General features: G+C 47.3%; 1 protein-coding gene across 1 annotated transcript; it reads right to left on the bottom strand.

Moving 5' to 3' along the window:
• Window positions 1–1559: 1559 nt before the first annotated feature.
• Window positions 1560–24032, bottom strand: gdf5 (growth differentiation factor 5). Its single transcript, XM_059980983.1, has 2 exons — window positions 22593–24032; window positions 1560–5402 (listed from the first exon to the last, which is right to left on the bottom strand). Exons 1-2 carry the CDS (start codon window positions 23047–23049, stop codon window positions 4531–4533), a joined length of 1329 nt encoding a protein of 442 aa, XP_059836966.1. The 5' UTR covers window positions 23050–24032; the 3' UTR covers window positions 1560–4530.
• Window positions 24033–25334: the final 1302 nt, after the last annotated feature.

Below are 25334 nucleotides of genomic sequence, written 5' to 3'. Positions count from 1 at the left end.
CGTTGCGGGATTGGAGCCCTGTCTGTGAGGGTGGGGGCACGAGATGGAGGAGAGGGATTTGATTTACTGTTATTGTTGCTTGTGTTGCTCTGCAGACCATCGTGGGCAACAGAATGTGAGGCGATACCTAGGCTGCATTGGGTGTGAATGCAAACGATGCATCTCACTGTAAGTTTTGCTGTACACGTGTTAAATAAATAAATCTAATTAAAGAAACCTGGTGGTAACAAGACAACATTAAACACCTCAGGGAAGGATCCAACCTGCATCTTCTCCTTTAGCTGCAAGGCAAACCTGCAGGAGAAAGGAGGAGGACGGCAATATAAGATTGTCAGCTATTGAGCTTTTCTCTTTGGGATGGAAGCGTACAGGAGAGAGGTGATAGACAGAGTGGACAGCCAGTGGCAATAGAGGGCAAAATTTTAAAGTGATTGGAGTGGAGGGAAACACAGGTGGGAATGCCAGGGGTAGACAGAGCTGCCAGGGGTGGGGGGTGGTTGTAGAGGCAGATAGATCATTAGAGACATTTACAAGACAATTAGATGGGCACATGGATAAAAGGGAAATGGACAGTTATATGGGAGGGAAGAGTTAGATAGATCTTGGAGTGAGTGAGTTAAAGGATCGTGGGCCAAAAGACCTGTACTATTCTATGTTATATTTTCTGATAAATCCAAAAGGGAGTTCCAGAGAGACTGGAGAAATAGTGAGGTCAAAATCAAGTGAAGATGAACGGTGAAGGTAGGTTTGTGGGAAGGCTGGTAAACAAACGTAGAGGACAAAGACAAGGGAGTGTTAATAGAATGAAGAGGGGTGGGAAGAACCCAGGTTCTGTGTTGAGGATGCATAGAACCACAGGAGGAGGCCATTCAGCCTATAGGACCCATGCTGGTTCTGAATCGAAGTCCCTCTCAGTTGCATAAACTAGAGACGTTGCAGAGGCCGGATATCCAGAGTAACATACCAGACGTGACGGAAGAACTCAACAGAACAGGCATCATCTATGGAAATGAATAAACAGTTGGCTGCCTGACCTCCAACATGTTGTTTGTGTTACTACTCTCAGTCCTATTCCCCTGTGCTTCCCTCCACAGCCCTGCACTTCATTGTCTCAAGCATCTATCCAACTCCCTATCAGAAACCCCTGAATGTTTCCACTGGATCCACAGGTAGTGAGCTCCCAATTCTAACTCCTCTGCCTTGAGTCAACAAAAGATTTCTTTGCCTGCCTCAAAGCATGTGCACAGATCTTTAAATCTGAACGCTTGGCTAACGGGAGCAATTTTCCTCGATTTGCCCCATTTAGATCCATCATGGCCTTGTGATTCTATGCAATTTGTGTAGTTTTTGTTCATTTAAGATTTTTTTTGCAGTCAATATATTTTTTGCCTGCACAGTGCACGACATGCATTTTGAATTATACTTTATTATTGGTGGTAATGCTTTGTTTTATGTGCTGTGACTGATAGATGCTGTGTGGGTGCACCGTGGTCCACAGGAACATTGTTGCATTTGGTTGTGTAAACGTACAATCAGGTGACGACAAGCATGAACTGGAACTATTTTTTTTATATCTTGAACATCCCCATTTGTTCAGCTTCTTGTGCAGTACAGGGATTCAGGAAAATTCTGACAAATTCCAATTTACAGTTACATTTATGAACAAGTAACAGATTCCTCATTGTACACACAGTAAACAATTCACATAACCATTTTCGTTCCAACATGCACTGATTACATCTGTGGCTGTTTCCGAAAATTAAATCTCCCCTTCCCTCCCAAGAGCAAATTCTATACAGTATTAGAGTTTACTTTATAGGGCAGACTGGCACATGAAACCATTTGATAGCCACGTGTCCACTGGTACCACTTGGCACATTGGTTGTTGTCCATTTTGTGTGGGGTTTAGCATTGATTCTATTGTGTTTCTTTGCACTTACTGCAAATGCCTGCAAGGGAACTAATCTCAGGGTTGTATATGGTGACATATATGTACTTTGAACTTTGAACTCTGGTATCCTTGCTAACAGTGAAGTGTACCATCGAACATAAGTGTAACACAGTGTTGAGCAGAAACGTATGAGATGTTCATCGAGTTAAGAGGAGGTATAACAGCACAGAAAACGGAAAAAGGCCTTTTGGGCCCACCGAACATAATAATCCTGTTTTCCTTTCTCATTGCCCTCCCCACTCACAAGACTGCAAGGAATCGTAGGGTAGTGGACACAGCCTCGCCCACCACAGAAACCAGCTTCCTTTTCGTGGACTCTGTCTGCGCTTGCAGCTGCCCCAGGAAAGTAGCCAACATAATCAATGACCCTTCCCACCCTTGACGCATTTATCAGAATCAGGTTTATTATCACCAGCGTGTGTCGTGAAGTTTGTTAACTTTTTTATTGTCGTTTGGTAAATGGTGAGGTAGATTTGTGGCCTTTATTTCCATGGATTTCTTTGTTTTGTGGCTGTCTGGAGAAGATAAATCTCAGAGTTGCATACAGCATACATAATTTGATAATAAATGAAGCTTTGAACCAGTACTTTAAAGCCTGGTCTCATCCAGGTTGCCAGCATTTATTGTCCATCCCTATTCGACGCTGACAAGGTAGTCCTTACTGTCCAGCTGCAGTCCTCCTCACAACGACAGAGGAGCTGGGGTGGAAACTCAGTGACTAAGACCCAGTGACAGTGAAGGATATGTCTCCGAGTCAGGATGGGGGTGCGACTTGGGGGCAACCTGCAAGAGGCACTATTGCCCTGTACCCGTTGCCCTTGGACCACATAGGTGGCAGAGGTCACCGGTTAGCACGGGTAACAGCAGCTCACTGCACTGCAGCCACGGTGCACTGGTGCCGAGGGGAGATCGGTGCTGAAGGGATGACAACCGAGCAGGCTGCATTGTCCTTGCTGTGGCCACGTGCACACAATCAAACTTCCCGGCTCTCACTTCTAACAGGACTTGGTAGGGGTGTACAAGATGATAAGAGGCGTAGACCGAGTGGATGGCCAGTGCCCTTTTCGCAGGGTTGAAGTGGCTAAGCTGAGGGGAGCCTAACTTTAAGGTGATTGGAGGAAAGTTAAGCGGGGTAAATTTTTTACACGGAGAGGGGTGAGTGTATGGCGAGCACAGGGGTGGTAGTGGAAGCAGATACATTAGGGACATTTAAGAGACTCTTAGAAAGACACATGGATGAAAGAAAAATGGAGGGCTTGATTGTAGATTGATTATAGAGGGCTATGGGTAACCCTAGTAATTTCCAAGGTGGGGACATGTTTGGCATTACTTTGTGGGCCAAAGGGCCTGTATTGTGCTGTAGGTTTTCTACGTTAAAATAGTTTAGAAGGTCAGCACAACATTGGGGCCAAAGAGCCTCTACTGTGTTGTACTGTTACATGCTCTAGGTATGTTCTAGGATCCCATTCTATTTGGAAGCTGCTGGCCTGTTACATTTCTCAAGGTTGCTGGATTTACATGGCCACTGGCTTAAGGGGGCCACTGCCTCATGCACTGTTATCAAGACTGCTCAAGGGCTTTTAATTACGGGTGCTACGCTAGCATAGTAGTTAGCAAAATGTTATTACAGCGCTGGGCATTCCAGAGTTCAGAGTTAAATTCCAGCGCCATTCTGTAAGGAGTCTGTCTGTCCTCCCCCATGGAATGTGTGCTGTCCTCCAGGTGCGCCGGTTCCCTTCCACAGCCCAAAGACGTACCGGCTACGTCAGTTGGGTCATTGTCATTTGTCCCGTGGCTTGGTTAGGGTTCATTGGATTTGTCGGGGATTGCACGGTGTGGCTCAAAGGGCCAGACTGGCCTGTTCTGTGCCGTATCGCTAAATAAAAATATTTAAACAGGATATGCCTTGCATGAGATTAGAATGTCAGGCGAGGAGCCCTGCTACACTGGAGTCTCGAATGGCTGATGATCCTCACCCAGAGAGTCAGTGCAGCTGCAAACCATTCACTGCTAAAATGCTCTCCTGTTTTCCCAAGGCTACACAACTGAGAGCGTCTCTCAGTCTGTCAGTGCTCCCTGGATCTAATCTGTGAACTGTCCCAATGGGATCACTTCGATGGTGATGGATTTGCTACAAAATCGGCCATATTTTCATAGGGTTTAGTGAAAAGAACCTTCCCGGAGCTGTCTCGCAGATTGACCTCTCTTCCGCCCCCCACCCTACTCTCTCCAGCGTCTTGCCCATCTGTCTGAGTTAGGTAAGGTAGTGAGTGGTGTGGCTGTATTGCACTAAATGTGTTCTATCTGTCAGCCTTAGATATTGGCACCAGGCGTCTCGAGGAACTGACTCTCCATTAACTAAATCTCACTGGGGCCGTTGTGGTCAGTTGGTTAATTGTAAGCTGCACTGTTGCTCTTTCAGCACCACCACAGAACATCTCCTCCGACTCCCTACCGATAGCTTATGGCATCTCGACTGCAAATGAGAATACCAGGAAACCAACTGTACCTGCTGCACTCAATATGGTTCAAGTCCCAGTGTGCACCTCGTACTGGTTGCCTGGCAACACAGACCAATGCTACCTACAGCCACAGGACTCTACCACCATATCCTCGTACTGTTTGTACACCACATTATTGGCTGAGTCTATGTACAAAATACTAATGGGGCTTAGTTTCGTCGGTACGCAGCAACTTGGCGGGGTAGATTCCGGATCCATAGAGTTCATGAGCGTCTGGATTATGGCATGGTTTGTGGGCTCCAAGTGAGAGCGGAGGGGGAAGTCACAAACCCCCTCGCAGTGATATGCTTCATAGTCCAATGGTGCGATGATCCAGTCATCCCAGCCCATCTCCTTAAAGTTCACATGGAGAGGTCTTCGTGTGCACCGTGGTTTCGTTTTCTTGCCTTTAGACTGGCGGCTCATGTGAGGGGCTCTCCTCTTTCTTCTCTGATTGAACAGGAACTCGTAAACTGTCTTGTCATCCTGCCCGGACCTGGCTTTAACCTCGTTGAAGAACAAGTCCCGTTTTTTGGTCCTACCAAACACGAGTAGCAGAGCTTTCTCTTTGGTCTGGCGTCCCACCCTGCCAAAGCCCAGGCTTCTCAGATCCACTGTCCTGCCTCTGTCCAAGGCTTCCAGCTCAAAGCAAAGTTGTGTCAACAGCTGGTCCTTCCTGGATGTACGGAAGAGCTTCCAAATGTTAAAGACCTCCCACTTTGGTGTGTCCAATGGGTCAATGGACCGAGAGTCAATAACAATGGGTTTCTGCCTGTCCGAAGGGCACTTGGACAATCGGAGAGTGTACACATTCCCTGGAGTCCGCACTCTCCTCCCGTCCACCGGCCTTGTTCTCAGGATCCGCAGCTCCGCACCCAGCAACCCTTCCTTCTCCATTGCACTGATGTTGAAGATATACTTCTGCTTCCTCACAAAGGGGTGGCGATCATCTGGCAAAAGAGAACAAGACAAATGAGTTACACAAAGGATTCTGGAAAGCCAGAGTAACACACAATATCCTAAAGGAACTCAGCAGTTCAGGAAGCATCTATGGAGAGGAAGAAACAGTCAACAAACGTTGGGCTGGGGCCTTTCATCAGGACTCAGGAACAAATCTGTTGATGCTCAGAAGGGAATTAATAATTGAGTTAATGAGGTAGCAGCCCAGAGGAATGAAGAATTAGAACCTCTGCCTTTCCATTAGACTGAGTTCTCGTAGTACAGATTGAAAAACAGACTATCACCCCCACAATCAGTAGTCAATACTTATCCCACTGAATATGTTACATCATGAGATGGTGACCTTGGAGCCATCTTACTGGAATTGGGATTGGTTTATTATAATCACATGTACCGAGATACAGTGAAAAGCTTGTCTTGCAAAATCACACAGGTCTGATCATCACACAGTGTACTGAGATAGTACAAGTCGAAACAATAAGAGAATGAAGTGTTACAGTTACTGGGGAAGTGCAGTGCAGATCAACAATAACAGGTTATACTGTGAGGGCAAGAGTTCATCTGATTCTTCCCTCCCACATAGCTCTCCACTTTTTTTTAATCAATTCTCTTATCTGAGTCTCTTAAATGTCCCTGATGTATCTGCCTCTACAACCACCCCGGCAGGGCATTCTAAGCACCTAGCATCCTGGTAAATCCCCTCTGCACCCTCTTTAAAGCCACCACATCCCTCCTATGGGGAACTGTACCCAATACTCCAAGTGTTCACACAAAATACTGACGGAACTCAGCAGGTCATCCAACAATATTTGCAGGCTGCCCAGCAGAATCCTCGCTGACTCGAAGCATTTCACTGTGTGTTTCAATGTACGCGTGACAAATAAAGCCAATCTTCTGTCCTTTCAGGAGGTAGTGGTATCTGATGCAATAATTATATATTTATGAGGCATTTGGACAGACACTTAAATAGATGAGGCATAAGGATGCAGACCCACTGCAGGCAACTGGGATTTGAACAAATGGGAGGAAAAGTTGGCACGTACTGTACGTGATGGGCTGAAGGGACTGTTTCAAAGTTCAAAATCCAAAGTAAATTTTTTTTACCAAAGCAGGTATAAGTCAACCTGAGATTTACTCTGTTGCGAGCATTTGCTGTAGAACAGAGAAATACAATAAAATCAATGAAAAAGAACACAGACGGCCATTGGGCAAAAGAGGAGAAAATGTGCAAAAATTTTTTAAAAATCACAAATAATAAATAAATAAACAATCAAATAAATAATAGTGAGAACATGGGTTGCAGGGACTGTGAAAGGGAGTCCATAGGCGGTGGAACCAGTTCTGAGTGGAGGTGGCTGAAGTTATCCACACCGCTTTAGGAGCCTGATATCTCCGTGCTGTAACTCATTATTACTGACTGGTTTTGACGTACGAATGATGCTGCCAGGCTCGCATCAAACACAGAGCATGTGCCCTTCCTACCACTGCCCAATTCACTGACTGGCACCGCTGCCACAGTGAAAAATTCCATGTGCCTGTGCAAGCTAACAGACTTCTCTCAGTCTCTGGTGCATTGAGAGACGCTCCCTTAAGAACAGTGGTCAGAACCATCCAAGTGCAAAGTGATCCCTGTGAGTGACTAGAAGACGTAAGCAGGCAGAATGTTACAGTAAATGAACATTTTAAAAAAAAACAACGGCAGATACTGGAAATCTAAAATAAAAACATATGGAAAATAAAACCATAGCGAAATGGAAATACTCCTTGTGGGCTCCCCCAGCCCTCCCCACCGCTGGGGACATCAACAAGAGACGATGCCTCAGAAGGGAGACAACCATCATCCAGGACCCCCACCCTCCAGGCCGTGCTCTCTTCCCAACGCTGCCATCAGGGAGGAGGTGAGGAGCTTGAAGACCACTTCTCAAGGCTCAACAACAGCTGCCACAGGCTTAAACCTCAGATAATCCAAAATTGGGTTATTAAGAATCTTGAGGAACATCTGAAGGGTTAACTAAGTTTCAACCACAGCCCCCACCCTCCTCCCCAAACGGTAGCCCTGGTGTAGAATGTGTCTGGGATCCGTGGAGCCGAGTGGTTTAATTTGACAGAAAGCCATCCTCCCCTGCGGTGAAGTGCTTGGTTTTACTTTCTGGTTGAAGGGCCACAGTTCACCAGTAAAACAGGCTCTTGCCTACTTGACACAGCACCACAGTTACGGGTTAGCAACAGCATGCAGTTTTTGGAGGTGACGTCAGTGGAGGTACCTCCTGCCTGTAAACTATTACTGCAGCAATCTGCACACATTCCATTACTTGGGACTAACGGCTGAGCAGGGTGCAGAGTCCACCACAAGCTGAACGTTTTCCATGGACCTGCCAACCATCATGGCAAACCAAACGGACAATGAAGAATGGATCACATTACATAATTCTTCAACTCAACGTTGACTCCAGACCGGTTCATGGCCTTGTGGTTGCTACCCTCTCTGACAACATCACCACTAAGATGTCTACCAGTGTCGCAGTGGATTGGGGAAACCACAGACCTGGTCTCTTCTCATTCACCCTTTATTGTGGGGATATTCTGAGTCAGTGAAAGATAAGCATGGCCACACATTCCAGCACCAACATAGCATGCCCACAAGGGTGTAGCATTCAAGATTGTTCCCAGTTCATGAGTGTAAAGCAGAATTAAATAATTGTTACTCGGAATCCTATGCAGCACCAAAAAAAAAACAGAATAAGGCAAAGAACACAATAATAAAAAACAATAAATATAAATAAACAAGAGTAAAATCTGCAGATGCTGCAAATCAAAGCAACGCACATGAAATGCTGGAGGAACTCAGCAGACCAGGCAGCATCTATGGAAAAAAAGTACAGTTGACATTTTGGGTCAAACCATTCAGCAGGACTGGGGAGAAAAGCTAAGTAGTCAGAGTAAGCAGGTGAAGGGAGGGGAGGAAAAACCACCAGGTGACAGGTGAAACCAGGAGAGGGGAGGGATAAAGTAAAGAGCTGGGAAGTTGATTAATGAAAGAGATACAGGGGTAGAGAAGGGGGAATCTGAAAGGGGAGGACAGAAAGTATGTAAGAAAGAAAAGGGGAAGGAGCACCAGAGGGAGGTGATCAGGTGAGAGAGAGAAATGAAAATTGGGAATGGTGAAGTGGGGGGGCATTACCAGAAGTTCGAGAAATCGATGTTCATGCCATCAGGTTGGAGGCTACCCAAATGGAATATAAGGTGTTGTTCCTCCAGCCTGAGTGTGGCCTCATCATGGCAGTAGAGGAGGCATGGACTGACATGTTGGAATGCGAATGGCAAGAGAAATTAAAATGTGTGGTCACTGGGACATCTTACTTTTTCTGGTGGACAGAGTGTAGGTGCTCGGTGAAGCAGTCTCCCAATCTGCGTCGGGTCTCATCGACACACAAGAGGCCACACTGGGAGCACCAGTTACAGTAGATGACCCCAACAGACTCACAGGTGAAGTATCACCTCATCTGGAAGGACTGTCTGGGGCCCTGAGTGGTAGTGAGGGAGGAGGTGTAGGGGCAGGTGTGACACTCATCCTGACAGCAGATGCCATGGAGACGGAGGAACAGACAGAAGGTTATGGCGTTTTTACAAGTAACAGTGTGAAGAGGTATAGTCCCAGGTAGCTATGAGAATCAGTGGTTTATAATATACATTGTAGGTAAGCTGCCTCCAGAGATAGAGACAGAGAGATTGAGAAAGGGGAGGGAGGTGCCGGAAATGGACCAGATAAATTTGAGGGCAGGGTGGAGGTTGGGGCAAGGTTGGTGAAGTTGACAAGCTCTGCATGGTTGCAGGAAGCAGCACCAATGCGTTGTTGATGTGGTGTAGGAAAAGTTGGGGAGCGAAACCAGTGTAGACTTGGAGCATAGACCGTTCCACATAGCCGACAAATACATTAGATAGCTTGTAATATACAGTATATAGACTGAGTGTATGTCCATAAAGTGACGCTAGGCACAGGAGTGTCTGTACATAAGGTGACTGTGACAGGAAATGATAAAGTAATGATGATGGAGGGTGGGGGTGGGGTGGGTTAGCGGGCGAAGAAACAAGGAAACATTTTAAAGTTTCTAATAAACTGATAGAGGGTTTTGATAATGTTGCTTGTTTACTTACACTCAGTGGCCACTTTATTAGGTATTTGTTACTGCAAATATCTAATCAACCAATCATGTGGCAGCAACTCAATGTGCAAAGCATGCAGACACAGTCAAGAGGTTCAGTTGTTGTTCAGACCAAACATCAGAATGGGCAAGAAATGTGATCTTAGTGTCTATGACTGTGGAATGATTGTTGGTGTCAGATGGGGTGGTTTGAGTATCTCAGAAAATGCTGATCTGCCACACAACGGTCTTTAGAGCTTGGTGTGAAAAACAAAAAAAAATCCAGTGAGCGGCAGCTCTGTGGGCAAAACTGCCTCGTTAGTGAGAGAGGTCAGAGGAGAATGGCCAAACTGGTTGAAACTGACAAGAAGGTGACTGTAACTCAAATAACCATGCATTACAACAGTGGTGTGCAGAAGAGCATCTCTGAATGAATGCACAGCACTTCAAACTTTGAAGTGGATGGGCTATAGCAGCAGATCATGAAAATACACTCAGTCACCACTTTATTAGGTACAGGAGATATCAACAAAGTAGCCATTGAGTGTGCGTCAGTGTCAATGAAAATCTACCCCGGTTGCTTGAAACACTTACAGTAACATACAAACACTGGGACACCACTGAAAGGAGATGTCCTGGACAAATTTTTTACCTACAGAGTGGTATGTGTGTTGTGTTCTGGCAGGGGTGGTGATGAATGCAAATACAAGAGAGGTGTTTAAGAGGCTCATAGATAGACACATGAATACGTGGAGAATGGAGGGATATGGACATTGTGTGGGGAAAAGGGATCCGTGTAGTTTGACATTTCATTTATTTAAGCATTTAGTTAGCTCAGCACAACATCCTGGGCTTAAGGGCCTGTTCCTGGGCTGTTCTGTTCAATGTTCTAAATTCCTAGGTCATTGTCCAAAATAGATTCTCTCTAAAGACTACACTAAAAGATTTCTCTTCCCCTCCCTCTCTTCTATTCACCACTCTGATCTCTTTCCTTTTCTCACCTGCCTGTCACCTCCGACTGGGTCCCCTCCTCCTTCCCACTCTCCTCTCCTGTGAGATTCCTTCTTTTCCAGCCCTTTACCTTTCCCACCCGGCTGGCTTCGCCTACCACCATCCAGCTACCCTCCTTCCCTCCCCCCACCGTTTTATTCTGGCATCTTCCCCCTTCCTTTCCAGTCCTGAAGAAGGGTCCCAGCCCAAAACGTTGACTGTTTATTCAGTTCCGTAGATGCTGCCTGACCTGCTGAGCTCCTCCGGCATTCTGTGTCTGTTACGAAAGGTTATTGATTGCTGTGTAAGCACTCCAACTATTTTGAATGATAAATCTACATGCAATTGCAGTCAGCCTGTGATGTAAATGGATATTATACACAGGATACTAAAGTTTCCTAAACTTTACTCTTAAAAAAATAAACCAGTCATACTGCAATCTCACAAGCCTTCAGCTCAGGAAGGAAGCCTCTCCTATAACACCACCACTGAATATTTTTTTAAAACAGTGTTCCTGGCCAGGCCGGTCTATATTATCCAGGTCTCACTTCCACGAGTGAAGGTGCTACTCCAGCTCAGAGGCCTTCTTATTAACTCAAAACTAACGTTAGGGTAGATCCAATTATTGAGAGCAGGACCTTAATGAATTTCACAGGGAACGCACATAAAGTGCTGGAGAAATTCAGCAGGTTAGGCTGCATCTATGGAGGGGAATAAACAATCTCCCCCTCCTTCTCTCTCTTTCCCTTTCTCATTCTTGCTCCCCTCTTACCTCTTCCTTTCTCACCTCCCCCGGTGCCCCTCCTGCTTCCTCTTATTCCATGGTCCACTTTCCTCTCCCATCAGATTTTCCTTCAGCCCTTTACCTCTTCCGCCTTTCACCTCCAAGTTTCTTACATTATCCTCCCTCCCCCACCTATTTACAGTTCCCTTCACCTGTCACCTGCCAGCTTGTACTCCTTCTCCTTGTCAAAAATGTCCCAGCTCACACAACCGATCTTGATAAGACATGTCTCTGGTGGATCTCCTCTGCACCCTCTCTAAAACTTCTACACCCCAGGCAAGCAGAACCCAATACAATTCTCCAAGTGTGCTCTAAGCAGGGCACTGTTGATTTGTAACATTCCCTCACTGCTCTTGAATTCCTTTCTCACCCCCTCCCTCCCCCACAATCACTGAGTGTGTGCCTTCAGGCTCCTGTACCTCCTTCCTGATGGTACAATGAGAAGACGGCATGCCCTGGGTGACGATGGTCCCTAATGATGGACAGTGCCTTTTCGAGGCATTGATCCTTGAAGATGTCCTGAATATTAACCAGAACATCAAAAAAGCACTTTATACCCTCCTGAGAGGGCAGAGAGGACCTCAGTTTAATACCTCAGACGAGAACCCTTCCACCTGAACATTCACCTTTGCATCAGATTGGAAAAATTAAAATAAATCCTGCTGCAAATCCGTCAGAGGAGGACCAAACAACTGCTTCTCAGAGCATCCTTGAATATTCAGAATTAAATTTATTATCACTGAAGTATGTGGGGAAAGTTGTTTTGTGGCAGCAGTACAGTGTGAGACATAAACTATTACTATAAAGTCAATAAATAAACAAATAAACAAATAGTACAAAAGAGAAATTGTGAGGTAGCATGACATGGGTTCATGGACTATTCATAAATGTGACGGCAGGAGGGAAAGAGGCTGTTTCTAAAGATAATACAACATCAGTGGAGAAGAAGCTGCTCATAAAACATAAAACCAAATCCCCATCGATCTGTGGAAATTCATGACTTGACAACCTCACAGTGTCTTGGCCAGGACCATGGGGGCGCCCACGGGAGGAGCGCAGACTCTCCTGAGTGACATGATAGTGTAGCAAATGGTGTAACACTATCATGGTGCCAACGACCCGCGTTCAATCCCGCTGTTGTCTGGTAATTGAACCCCGATCGCTGGTGCTGTAAAGCATTACGCTAGCCACTATTCTACAGCGCACTGTGCCCTAACCTGACTGTAACCCAAACATCACAGTCCTGTCTACCTAGAGAATGGTTATGTTCTTGCTTACCATCTGCTTTGTAAATATTGAAAGTCCTTTCTGTGATTGCTGTATGAGGAAGAGATTTCCAAAACCATTATCCTTCAATAGGAAAGATCTCATCGCATCTGCCATTTGCAGTTGTATGTGACACTTGGAACATTGTGTTCAATCAGCTTACTATAGGAAAGACACGCCCTCTTCTCATTGCTTCGATCAGGGAGGAGGTATAGTTGCATCCCAATCTGTATGGGGGAGAGGCCACCGCACAAGATCGTAAAAAGCTGCAGGAAGTTGTGAACATCATGGGCACGAGCCTCCCCAGTATCCAAGACACCGTCAAAAGCAATGCCTCAAAAAGGTTACCCCATCACCCAGGACATGCCCTCTTCTCTTTGCTGCCCTCAAAGAGGAGGTACAGGAGCCTGAAGATACACACTCAACATTTTAGGAAAAGCTTCTTCCGCTCTGCTATCAGATATCCCTAACTGTGAATCCCCCATCGTGCTGGAGCCTCACCAACCAGGACAAGACCTACCCGCATGATTACCATCATGAGGAGGCACAGGAGCCTGAAAACACTCACTCAATGTTTCATGAATGTCTTCCCCTCTGCCAGCCAATTTCTGAATGGACAATGAACCAATGAACATTACCTCACTATAGTTTTGGCACTATTTAATTTATTTTACATACATATGCTTTTTTTAATATATTCCACTGTACGGCTGCTGCAAAATAACAAATTTGACAACATACAGCCGTGATAGTAGACCTGATTCTGAAAAATGTTACTGAACTGAAAAAGGAGACGAAAAGATTTACAAGAATGTTGCCACTACTTCAAGACTGGCTTACAGGGAGAAGTCGAACAGAGCAGAATGTAGGAGAATGAGAAGCAATATTACAGAGGGGTATAAATTCATGAGGGTGAATGCATACCGTCTTTTGCCAGGATAGGGGCATTATGAACTAAGTGGTAAGGGTAGAGTGAGAAGAGAGAATTGAAAGGGACTTGGGAAGCAACGTTTTTACACAGAGGGTGGTATAGTCTGCCAAAGGAGGTGGTTGATGCAGGTATATTAATAACATTTAAAAGATACTTGGAGAGGTACATAGGTAGGAAAGGTTTAGATCAGGGATTCCTGACCTTTTTTATGCCATGGACACCTACCTTTAACCAAGGGGTCCATGAACTCCAGGTTGGGAACCCCTGGTTTAGAGGAACATGGGCCAAACCTGGGCAAATGGAGCTCGGTTGGATGGGACTGGGTCAGCATGGATCAGTTGGGCTGAATGGTCTGTTTCTGTCTTGCATTATTCTATGATTCTATGACATCACTGTCCGAAAGGAGTGAGCACTTGCTTTCAAACAATGACCCTTATTTCAGGATGCTCTGACAAGCTGCAACATTGACTCCACAGTGATCCTGCCCAGACGTCTCAGGAAGAAATGCTGCCAAATATTTCCCAGAATGACAGGACAAAACAGCCCATGTATTGCTGGTTGGAGGCATTTGTTAGATCGCCACCATTTTGCTACTCTGTGCTTTTTCTGTTCTTAATCTACAGCAGAGGTTCCCAAGAACATTTTGTATGTCATGGTCTCTTATCCCTAACAGAGAGGCCCATGGAGCATACAGAGTCTGTCAAAGACAGGCACAGTGTCCACGTCTCAGTATTATCACTGGGAACATAGGTCTGTTGGGCAAAGACTCTCCCAGTTTAGCCTTGGAAAAGATGATGAGTGGACGTGGAGAAGATGTTCCCTACAGAGGGTGAAAACAGGACCAGAGGGCATAGCCTCAGAAGAGAGGGGCATCAATTTACAACAGAGATGAAAAGAAATTACTTTAGCCAAATCTGTAGAATTCATTGCCCTGGATGGCTGTTGAGGCCAAGTTATTGAGTATATTTAAAGCAGAGGTTGATAGGTTCTTGATTTGTTAGGGTGTCAAAGGTTATGAGAAAAAGGCAGGAGAATCGGATTAAGAAGGTTAACAAATCAACCATGATGGGATGGCAGAGCAGACTCGATAGGACCAATAGCCTAATTCTTCCTCTGTAGGTTTGGAACCATGGCTTAGATGAGGTGGAAGGTAGCAGTCTTCTCCCCAGGATAAGGGTGACCAAAACTAGGAGGCATGGTTTAGGCTGAGGGGGGAAGATTTAAAATGGGACCCGAGGATCAACTTTTTCACACAGAAGGTGGTGGTTGTATTGACCTCCAAGAGGAAGTGGTTAAGACGGGTACAATAGTCTCATTTAAGAAACATCTACAGAGTTTCCTGTTTCTCATCTAATAAGCACTTGGAAAGGTACATGGAGGGATAGGCCGACTGCAGGAAAGTTGGGACTAGCTGAGTGAGCGCCATGTTTGCATGGACTAGTTGGGATGAAGGCTCTATAACTGGGACAAACCTGCTTACTCTCTCCTCTACCATCGAGGTAAGCGTTGCTCTGTGGGACATGGACACAAAGTGGAGAGTATCCAGTACCACGGGCAAATCCATGATGTAATCACTTTGTCAATTGCATCATCAGATCCGTCCATGTGTTACTCAGTCGGCTGAAGGATCTTGAGCTCCTCTTAGTGGTCTGGATGTGGAGCAGCAGCACTACAAGGGCTGGGTGTAGACTGGGTCTGTATCATAGCAATTACATTACTGTGATCGGACCAGTAACTCAGATCCAGGGACCAAGATCAACGCTCACCAAAACCGCCTGAGGAATTTTAAATCGATCTGGAATCAAACTGTTACCGCAAGACTAGCAGATCTTTGGAAAATCCCATTTGGTTTGCTAATGATTGGGAGGGAAGTTAAACCGCCAAACCATAAAATCATAAGACATAGGGACAGAATTAGGCTATTCAGGCCATCATGTCTTCTCCTCTATCCTATCATGGCTGATTTATTTTCCCTCTGAACTCCATTCGCCTATCATCCCCCCATAATCTTTAATATCCTGACTAATCAAGAACCTATCAACCTCCGCTTTAAACGTACCCAATAATTTGGCTTCAACAGTTGTCTGTAGCAATGAATTCCACAGATTCACTACCTCTGGCTAAAGGAATTTCTCCTCATCTCTGTTCTATTTAAATTCTGTGTGTGTATTGTGTGTATGTATATATTGTAATTTATAGTTATTTATTATTTTGTATTACACTGTACTGCTGCCACGAAACAACTTTCGTGACAAACGCTAGTGATATTAATCCTGGTTCTGATACTCTTTCTGCTTCTTTTATTTTTTAGTTCCTCGTTACACAGAAGACCACTCTCCATTGGCGAGGGAAGGGTCAGCTGTGGAGGTTTTAAATGGGCTTATTTGTTGTTGCTGTTGTTTAGATGGGTTATTTGTCGTTGGCCACGCTTGTTGTGGATATGCAGAGTGTGGGGAGTACATGCAGTCAGTCACCACAGAAAGTAGTTGAGGTGAGTACAATAAGTGCTGGCTCTTAGACGAGGTGGAAAAGTAGCATTGTAAAGCACAATGCTTTACAGTACCGGCAACTGGGGTTCATTTCCCTCCTCCGTCTGTGAGACGTCTGTTTGCTCTCCACATGGCCATGTGCGTTCCCAAGATTCAAGATCCAAGCTTATTTATCACAAACACATTGAAATACACTGTGAAATGCTGTGTTTGCATTAACAGTCAACACACCCAGGCATTCGTTGAGAGCAACCCGCAGATGTCGCCACATATTCCGGCGCCAAAATAGCTTGTCCAAAGAGACATGCAGATTAGAGTTAGCCAGTTATTGGCATGCTTTGTTGGCACTGGTGACATGGCGACTCTTGTAGGCTGCTCCTGGTCCCTGTTGGTCGTTGATGCAAAATGATGCATTTCACTATATATTTCGCTGTCTATGTGACAAATAAAGCTTATATTTACAATGATAATATCTAAAAGACATTTGGATAGGACAGACATTTGTAAATTGATGAAAGGGATTTAGAGGGATATAGGGCAATTACAGGCATATAGGGCAGTTTAGCTGGGCTGAAGTCAGCACAGGTGAGGTGGACAGAATGGCCTATTTGTGTGACATATTACTCCGTGGCCCTAACACCGATGACTTTCTAGAATTCACTTCTTGCATATTTATTTATTTGGAAGAGCTACGACAGAAAACAGTCGCAACAGTCTGCACCACCCAGCAGCCCACCGACTTAATCCTAGCCTAATCACAGGACCATTTACAATGATTAATTGACCTAATAAGCTGTACGCCTTTGGACTGTGGGAGAAAACCGGAGCACCCAGAGGAAACCCACACAGTCACGGAGAGAGCATACAAACTCCTTACAGACAGTGTCAGAATTGAACTCTGATGCCTTGAGCTGCAACAGAATCACGCTAACTGCTATGCTACCACGGTATAGATGGGATGAGAAGATTATCTTATGCTTATAATGACTCAGAAGGCCACTTGGCCCCAGTTCCATTCCTGCTCCAAGGAGAACTATCCCATCAGTCTTGCTCCCCCTCTCCTTGCCCTGTCGCAATACAAATTATTCTCCCTCAGACACGCCAGATCATTCCCCCCAGTTGACTGGCTGCCACTCACCTACACTGCCGGTAACTTGCAGGACTCATTAGCCTATCGGCGCACCTTTGGGATGTGGGAGGAGACCGGAATTTCAGTGGAAAACCATGTGTTCTCTCTCGGCGCAGAGACCGGAGTTTGGGGTCGAGCCCAGGTTGCCGGAATGGTCAAACAGCAGGAGTACCTGCTGTGCCACTCCCACACACTGACAGGGATCCGACCGCCAAACAGTAGCTGTTCTGAGCGAGCCACACCTGTCCTCCATCCTGTGGTGGGCACCCTAGGGTGACTTTCTGTGTGATAAAGGTGAGCTCTTGATCTCACAATCTTCCTCATCAAGGCCCTCGGATCTTATTGTCTAGCTGCACGGCACTTTCTCTGTAATATTCTGCATTCTGTTATTGCGATTCTTCTTTACTGCTTCATTACACTTACATTTACAATGACCAGTCTGGATGGCATGCAGAGAGAAGTTTTTCGCTGTATCTCAGTGCATTTGACAATAGTAAACCAGTTCAATTCCAGTTCCACCCCTTAGGTGAATTAATCTCAAATAAATCAATCCTGGACTGTTGGAAAATAAATCCACTGGTCCTCCAGGTTCAGGGGTTCAGCTCAGGGCTAACAACCCTGACTGGTCAAACAGCAATGAAGAACCCCTCTACATCTGAGTGTGACGGTATTCCTGAGTCTCCAGCTGGAACTTGCATGTCTGACAGTACTGAGAACCGAGAGGAAGCTACTAGCGTGATGAAGGAACACCGCCAGAGATGGGGGTCCTTCATTGCTTCTCTAACCCCAGTAGGTGTAATGGGCAACAATAAGTAAATCCTGGGTGGCATTTAAACTGACCCTTGTCAATTTCAACCTTCCTGAATATTACCCCTGTTTCTACAAAGGGTCAGTTAAGAATTCAGTGCATGTGGTATCAAAGAAACATGAACCACAGATAAACAAGCGATCTGCTGGAGGAACTCAACAAGTCGAGCAGCATCTGTGGCGAGAGAGGGATTGTTGACATTCCTGGTTGAAACTCTGCATTGGGACTGGTGCAGGGTTTTGAAAGAAAATGCCAGCAATTCCTATTCCCCTACAGGCACTGCTTGCCCAGTGAGTTGCCTGGCCAATGGGCTGCCTGCCCAATCCTCCAGCAGATTGTTTGTTGCTTCAGATTCCAGCATCTGCTGCCTCTTGTGCCCCCAGGGGCCAGGGATATCCAGACACCGTTCTGCAGAACCTGATGCTCTGGGTCTTGCAGCATGGTGGCCTTGACAATTATCTTCCACTCCCCAACCAAAGAGGACAGTTTCAACTTAGATCCTGAGCAGGTAATTGATCATCACTGGGTTATCTCTCCGGCTTCAGGTAGCTTTTCTTCTCCCCTTCCCTCCTCTTCCATTCCTCACTCTGGTTCCCCTCTCACCCCTTCTCTTCTCCTCACCTGCCTATCACCTCCCTCTGGTGCCCCTCCTCCCATGATCCACTCTCCATCTTCTTTGGCCTTTACCTTTTCCACCAATCGCCTCTCAGCTTCTCACTTCATCCCACCCACCTGGTCTTACCTATCACCTTCCAGCCAGCACTCTTCCTCCTCCCCCATCTTCTTATTCCGGCTTCTTCCCCCATTCCTTTCCAGTCCTGAAGAAGGGTCTCAACCCAAAATGTTGGCGTTTTATTCCACCCATAGATGCCACCTGAGCAGCTGAGCTCCTCCAGTGTTTTGTGTGTGTGTGTGTACTCTGGATTTCCAGCAGCTGAAGAATCTTTTTGATCATACTAGGATTGCATTTGACTGCAGTAGCCTTACGAATACAGGTCAGCTTCCTCAAAGACTTTCCACCATTTACAGGGCAAAAGTCAGGAGAGTGGTAGAGTCCTGGATGAGTGTAGCTCCAACAAGACCTGCAAAACTTCAGACAGGGCAGTCCATTTGTTTGGCACACAGAGTCGCCACCTGAGCATTCACCCCCTCCACCACAGACACACTCAGGCTGCAGTGAGCATTATCTACAAATACTCTCCAGCAACTTATCAAGGCATCTTTGACACCTTCCCAAACACATGACGTCTACCACCAAGAAAGATTAATGCAATACATCAATTTCTCTCTCCCTCTCTTTCTCTTTCCCTCTCTTTCTCTTTCCCTCTCTCTCCTTCTCTTTCTTTCCCTCTCTCCTCCTCTCTCTCTCTCTCACACAGAAGCAAATACACACACACACACACACATGAGTGTGAAAATATGGTTTTCATTCTTAGAATAGTCTGTAAGATGGGAATGATGAAACTTGCATGGGTTACTGGTCCTGCCTGGGGATAATATTTAATAATAAACAACCCAATCTGTAACAGCATCATTAACATGTCTGAACATCTTGCGAGATTAACCTGAAGCCACTTTGATGGATCTTGAGACAGGTGACAGAGCTTGATCAAAGATGTCAGCATTGTGCCTTAAAGAAGAGATAGGGCTTATTCCACAAAAGTTGGTGACACTAAACACCCACTGGTTGCACATTTGTTTTAGCCAATGCTAACTCTATCCAGGTTCTCACAGTTGTGGGAGGTAGTGAGGGTAGGCTCCTCCCCTATTAAATGCTCCCAATGGCATGCATCTCAGACAGCCTCTGACATCCAAGTCCAGTTTCTGGCCTTCATGTGTGCCTTAGTTATTAAGCCTGGTCAAACCATTTCACCAGGAGAAAAGGCAAAGCTGGGCTCTTGTTGCCTTAAAAGTATTCTTACTAACAGGAGAAGGGGTAAAACCAGTCACTTCAGGCAGATGGGGCTCATCGGCCATAGTTGGCAGCTCATCTAGGAAAACTCTGATCTCATATCTCCACTGTCCTGCAGGTATACCCACTCATTGGGAAGGCTCCAGGAATTAACCCCAAGGAAATATCCAGAGCTGGGGTCCCTAAGGCAGCCCTATGTTGAGTTCATTGCTGACTGACAACTCTTGTGACACTGTTGATACCAAACTATATCGGTCTCTGCTTACTCTCCATCGTACTGCTAGGACACAACATCCATGGTCAATTCTGACCAATGGAGGGCCTCAACTCTAACCAAATCATCTAGTGGCTGGTGATGAGACCTGAACAGGTGACATGTCACCGTGGAAATGGATACCACTGCACACTGCATCTTTTAGTCCTTTGTTTTTCGTGATCTGGAGAAACCAGGGTCAAGTTAATGAGTGTGTGAGGAGAGCAAAGAGAAAGAGAGAGAGAAGAGGGTAGGTGCAGAAGGAGACAGGGCAGAGAAGGAGGAGATGGGGAGAAAGGACAGAGGCAGGAGATGAAGAGGGGGGATAGAGATGGCTTCAATCCAGTTTAACCATCTAACTTTTCATGTTCGCCCTGCACCCTCTCACCTGTCAGAAGACTTTGCCCAAACTGACACTTCTCCCCCACACACAAACTCCTGCTTCTCCACCACTCTCACCCCTAGCCCCTCCCACACTCTCCCCTCCCCACTCTAGAAGCTCCCCTTCACCCCCACTGCACCCCCCCCCCACCATTCCAGCCCGATACCCTGACCTGAGCCTCTCTTTCTGCCTGCACCGGGTTGGTGCGGGTCTCCCCTGCGCCCACCCCGACTACCGGTGAAGCAGAAAGACGAGTCTTCACAGGAACGCCAACTATGGGCGGACTATCCGGGTCATGGTGACCAGCGCCTTCCCCACTCGAATCCGCCAGCTTCTGCCGGATGTAAGATTAGGGGAGACATTCAAAGAAATCTTAGCGCCGTGGGCGGCGTCAAGTCCAGACCAAAAGAGAGGACTCGGGACAATCGGTTTTACAATGCCCGACCTTCTCCCCGCCGCACCCTGGGCTCCCGGCGACGCGAACGCACCGCAGTCAGCCAGAGTCCGGGCGACTGGAGACGGTCAAAGGGTGGTCCTTTGCGGGGGGGGGAGGGAGAGGGAACGATTAATCTCGGCCGGCATTCAATGAGCTCCATCTGTCTGCCGACGAGGAGATGAAAGGGGTCTTAATAGAGGTGAATAAGATGGTAAATGGCGTGGAGAAAGTGGTCAACCAGATACAGAGTTACTTTTCCCCAGGGCGGAGAGGGCATAATTTTAAGGTGACTGGAGGAAAGTATGGGGGGGGGGGGGTCAGAGGTAATGATTTTTACCCAGAGAATAAAGGGTATATGGAACGTCCTGTCGGGATGGTGGATAGACTCTTGGTTGATGGAAAAATGAGGGCAATGTGGGAGGAAAGAGTCAGTTTGATCTTAGAGTAGGTTCAAAGGTTGGCACAGCATTGTGGGCCGAAGCGCCTCTCCTGAACTGTAACGTTTTATATGCTTTGTTCTATGTCATTGTACCCACACTCAGAGAGCCTTGCCACAGTTAAGGATAAAGGAACTGGGAGAGCGAAGAGTCAGAGTTAACACTGGCCGGTCCCTGTTTAATGCCGGCCGCCGGAGATCCCCAATGCACCAGTGTGAACCCCAGCAAAAGGTATCTGTTCTGTATTGCGGCCGCGTCCCCCGCCTCTCGAGCAAATGGTGTGTCAACCGGCTGGAACAATTGTCCCGGCTACACGGGAGAGGGGGGAGGAAGAAGGGAGGTGAGAGAGCTGAGCTTTTGTTACCCTGAATTCCAGGCACCCAGCGCGTGGGAGATGGGGTAGATGGGGTGACCCTCCGAACCACAAGCCTTCCGCGATAACGGGGGCACAGAGAGGTCGGAAGAGGCGCGAGAAGCGGTCTTAGCCCAACCCAGGAGGGGGTCGCTTCCCGACAGCGAGTGTCCAAGGTACCCCGGCTGGGCGGCGACCAGTCAGTCCTAGGGCTCCGGCGGTGGGGAGAATTTTCCCCTCGCCAACTCCGGCTTGCCTCAGGCAGCCTGGAATTTACCTCACGTTCAGACCGGCTAACCCCCCCACCTGCCCCGAGTCCGACAGATGGTGTGCCGTGTCTCCTCTCCTAACCCTCCAGTCAATTAAACTGCCGGATCCCGGGTAACAGAGGGGGTAAGCAGAGAGTATCGGGACCGCCAAGATTTACCAAATTAAGTTTGACATAGGGCAGAACTTTCTAACAGCTGAAGACGATGTCTGAATCGGCCAGTTCCCCAAAGAGTGTGTGTGTGTGTGTGTGTGTGTGTGTGTGTGTGTGTGTGTGTGTGTGTGTGTGTGTGTGTGTGTGTGTGAGTGAGTGTGTGAGAGAGTCTATGACTATATATGCCCCTAGTATGTCAGTGTGTGTGTGTCTGTGTCCGTGTGTGTGAGTGTATGTGAATGTGCTTGCGTTTGTGCGTTAGTGTGTCAGCGCGTGTCAATGTGTGTGTCACTGTCTGTCAAATTGTGTGTGTGCGTGTATCCGTGTGTCACTGTGTGTGTCTGACCATGTTACTGTAAATGTGTGTGTGTGTATGTGTGTGTGTGTGTGTGTGTTTTAGGGTGCATCCCCTCCTCCCAGCCCCGCGTCCGAACCCCCCGATTCTCACCTTGCCCTCTGTCCACTAAGCTGGTGACGGTGTTGGCCAGCGCCGCCGGCTGCTGCAGGCTCCCGTTGAAGCCGCTGCGCGAAGTGACGGACAGCGTCTTGTAGAGGAACAGCATGTAGTCGTGAGGGGTCACCTGCGGGCTGCCGCTTGCCCCCTTCAGGCGCCGCCAGCCGCCGCCCTCTCCTTTGCCTCTCTCCCCCTCCCCGGTCCTGCCGCTGCCTTTGCCCCTGCCGGCCACCGCCGCCCTAGCTCCTGCTGTCGCTCTGCCGAGCCCGGCGCTCCATCTCCCCGCTCCGAGGTTCGGCCCCCTCTCGCTGGGGTTCCTCTTGCTTGGCGCAGCTCCGGCGATGCCCTGTCGGAGCCCGGGCTGGCTCTTGCGGGACGGCTCGGAGCCGGCCAGGTTCCCGAAGCAGCCGAGGTAACAGACGAAGAGAGCGAGGTTCCTCAGTAATTCCATGCTCCGTTTTGGCCGGGGACAGATTCTTCCAGCTGCGCATGCAACGGCTCCCAAAACTCCCAGGCAAACTTCTTCACAACTTTCCTCCGAACTTTGTCAGTCTGTCCCATAGTGGAATTTTGTCACCCGCACACAATCCCGGATCCTTTCAGACTGCGGAGGACCCAGACTAACAGGGGCAGAGAGAGCGAGAGGGGGGGAAAAACACTTCCCTCGCTCCTACCCCAGGCCGGGATGACTCAAGCTCGTTTAAATCCCATATCCGAGAGGCAGAAATGGCGTGGCCCTGCCCAGCGAGCTCTTCTACAAACTTCCAAAGTTTTGAATCACATCCAGTAAAAATATTTCGCACTCAAGCTGTGGCCGCGGGCAGGTGCTTATGGACCTGCTCTCGCAGAACGTCAACCGTGCCGCAGGAGAGGGGAGGGGAGGGGAGACCCTCTCCATACTGACTTGTTGATGTTATATACTATTCTAAAGCTGTCTGTAGCTGTTGATGCAATATATTACCGTAGAATTATAGACAGGCTTCTGCAGCGGTCCAACCACGACGGCACAGTGACCAACAAAGCACACCAGCGCCTCAGGGAAATTTGGCATGTCCCCGTTGACCCTCGCCGATGTTTACCGCTGCACCATCTCCGGGTGCAACTCCAGAATCTGTCTGCGCTTCTCGCTGCCTGGGTCGGGCAGCCGGCATAATCAAAGGCCCCACCCACACAAGACATTCTCCGTTCTCTTCCTACTTCCCAAAGTCCAAAGCACCTGACCCAAGGGCGCCTTTTCCATCACCATCGTAAGAACATAGAACATAAGATGAATTCTTGAACCACAGCCTACCTTGTCATAGCCCTCGCACCTTGTTTACCAACTGCGGCGCTTGTTCTAGAACGGTAAAACTACACTCGATTGGCTACTTTTCTTAGATACCTCCTACATTTAATAAAGTAGCCTCTGAGTGTATGCTCATGGTCTTCTGCTGCTGTAGCCCATCCAAACTTCAACATGTTGTGCTTTCAGAGAGGCTCTTCTGCATGTCACTGGTGTAATACACGGTTATTTGAGTGACTGTCACCCCCCCCCCCCCCCACCCCGTCAGCTTGGCTAGTCGGGCCATTCTCCTCTGAGCTCGCTCTTTAACAAGGTATTTTCACACGCTGAAATTGAGCTCAATGGATGTTTTTTTTTCTTTTTATTCTCTGTAAATTCGAGAGACTTGTGTGTGGAAATCCCAGGAGGTCAGTAGTTTCTGAAACACTCCAACCCCCTCCGTCTGGCACCAACAATCATTCCACGGTCAAAGTCACTTCGATCACATTTCTTGCCCATTCTGATGTTTGATCTGAACAACGACTGAACCTCTTGACTGTGTCTGCATGTTTTTATGCATTGAGTTGCTGCCACATGATTGGCTGGTTAGATATTTACATTAAAGAACAGGTGTAGTTAAGACAGTGCACACTCAGTGTATATTCAGCATTCTGTTATTGCTTTTCCCTTGTTCTACTTCATTGTACTGATGTTTAGAAATGTTCTGTATGGACGGCATGCAAAACTAAGTTTTTCCAACTCCAATTTCAGTCGCAGCGTGAGAGATTGCAAAGCCAGGCCCACCTGTGTGCCTCGTCTTCCAAAATAAAAATTGCAAGGAGCTCAGATGGCAGATCTAATGTGTTAATAAAGAGACCCACTTACAATGAATGGCGATGCGTCTTTAAGGTGGATATCTCTAACATTGGATGACATGTTGAAAATACGCCAGTTCATCATTCTCTCCCTTCTACATCGATTGTAGAACAGTACGGCAGAAGAACAGGCCATTCAGTCAATAAAGTGGTGCTGAAATAATTAAAATAGTAGTTAAATGCCTAATTAAACTAATTCATTCTGTCCAGATTTTTCCATTCTCTGACCATTCATTTAAGAGCCTCTTAAACACCAGGGGTGGCACTGCCTGGTGCCAGGGGTGGCACGGACCCCCTGGCCACACATTCCTGACCCCCCATCTGATGAAGAGATGATGAGGCCTCTGTCCATCAGGGTGGACCATGGATGTTGCATCTTAGCTGTCTAGATACGCAAGCCTGGGTAGCAAGCTGTCGCCCATGTAGCAAGCTCCCCCTCTTCACACATCTGATGAAGACAAAGGAACGGCAGAGACCGATACAGTCGGGCACCAGCAGCGTCACAGGAGTTGCCAGTCAGAGTTGAACTCAATGTGGGACTGTGTTAGGGTCGTCAGCTCTGTGTGCTTCCTCCCCAAAGCCTTCCCCGTGAGTGGCAGC

The sequence above is a fragment of the Hypanus sabinus genome, chromosome 9 (assembly GCF_030144855.1).
Source record: "Hypanus sabinus isolate sHypSab1 chromosome 9, sHypSab1.hap1, whole genome shotgun sequence".
NCBI classification, from domain to species: Eukaryota; Metazoa; Chordata; class Chondrichthyes; order Myliobatiformes; family Dasyatidae; genus Hypanus; species Hypanus sabinus.
The sequence above is the reverse complement of the archived record's forward strand: the minus strand, read 5'-3'. Positions and strand labels throughout refer to the sequence as shown.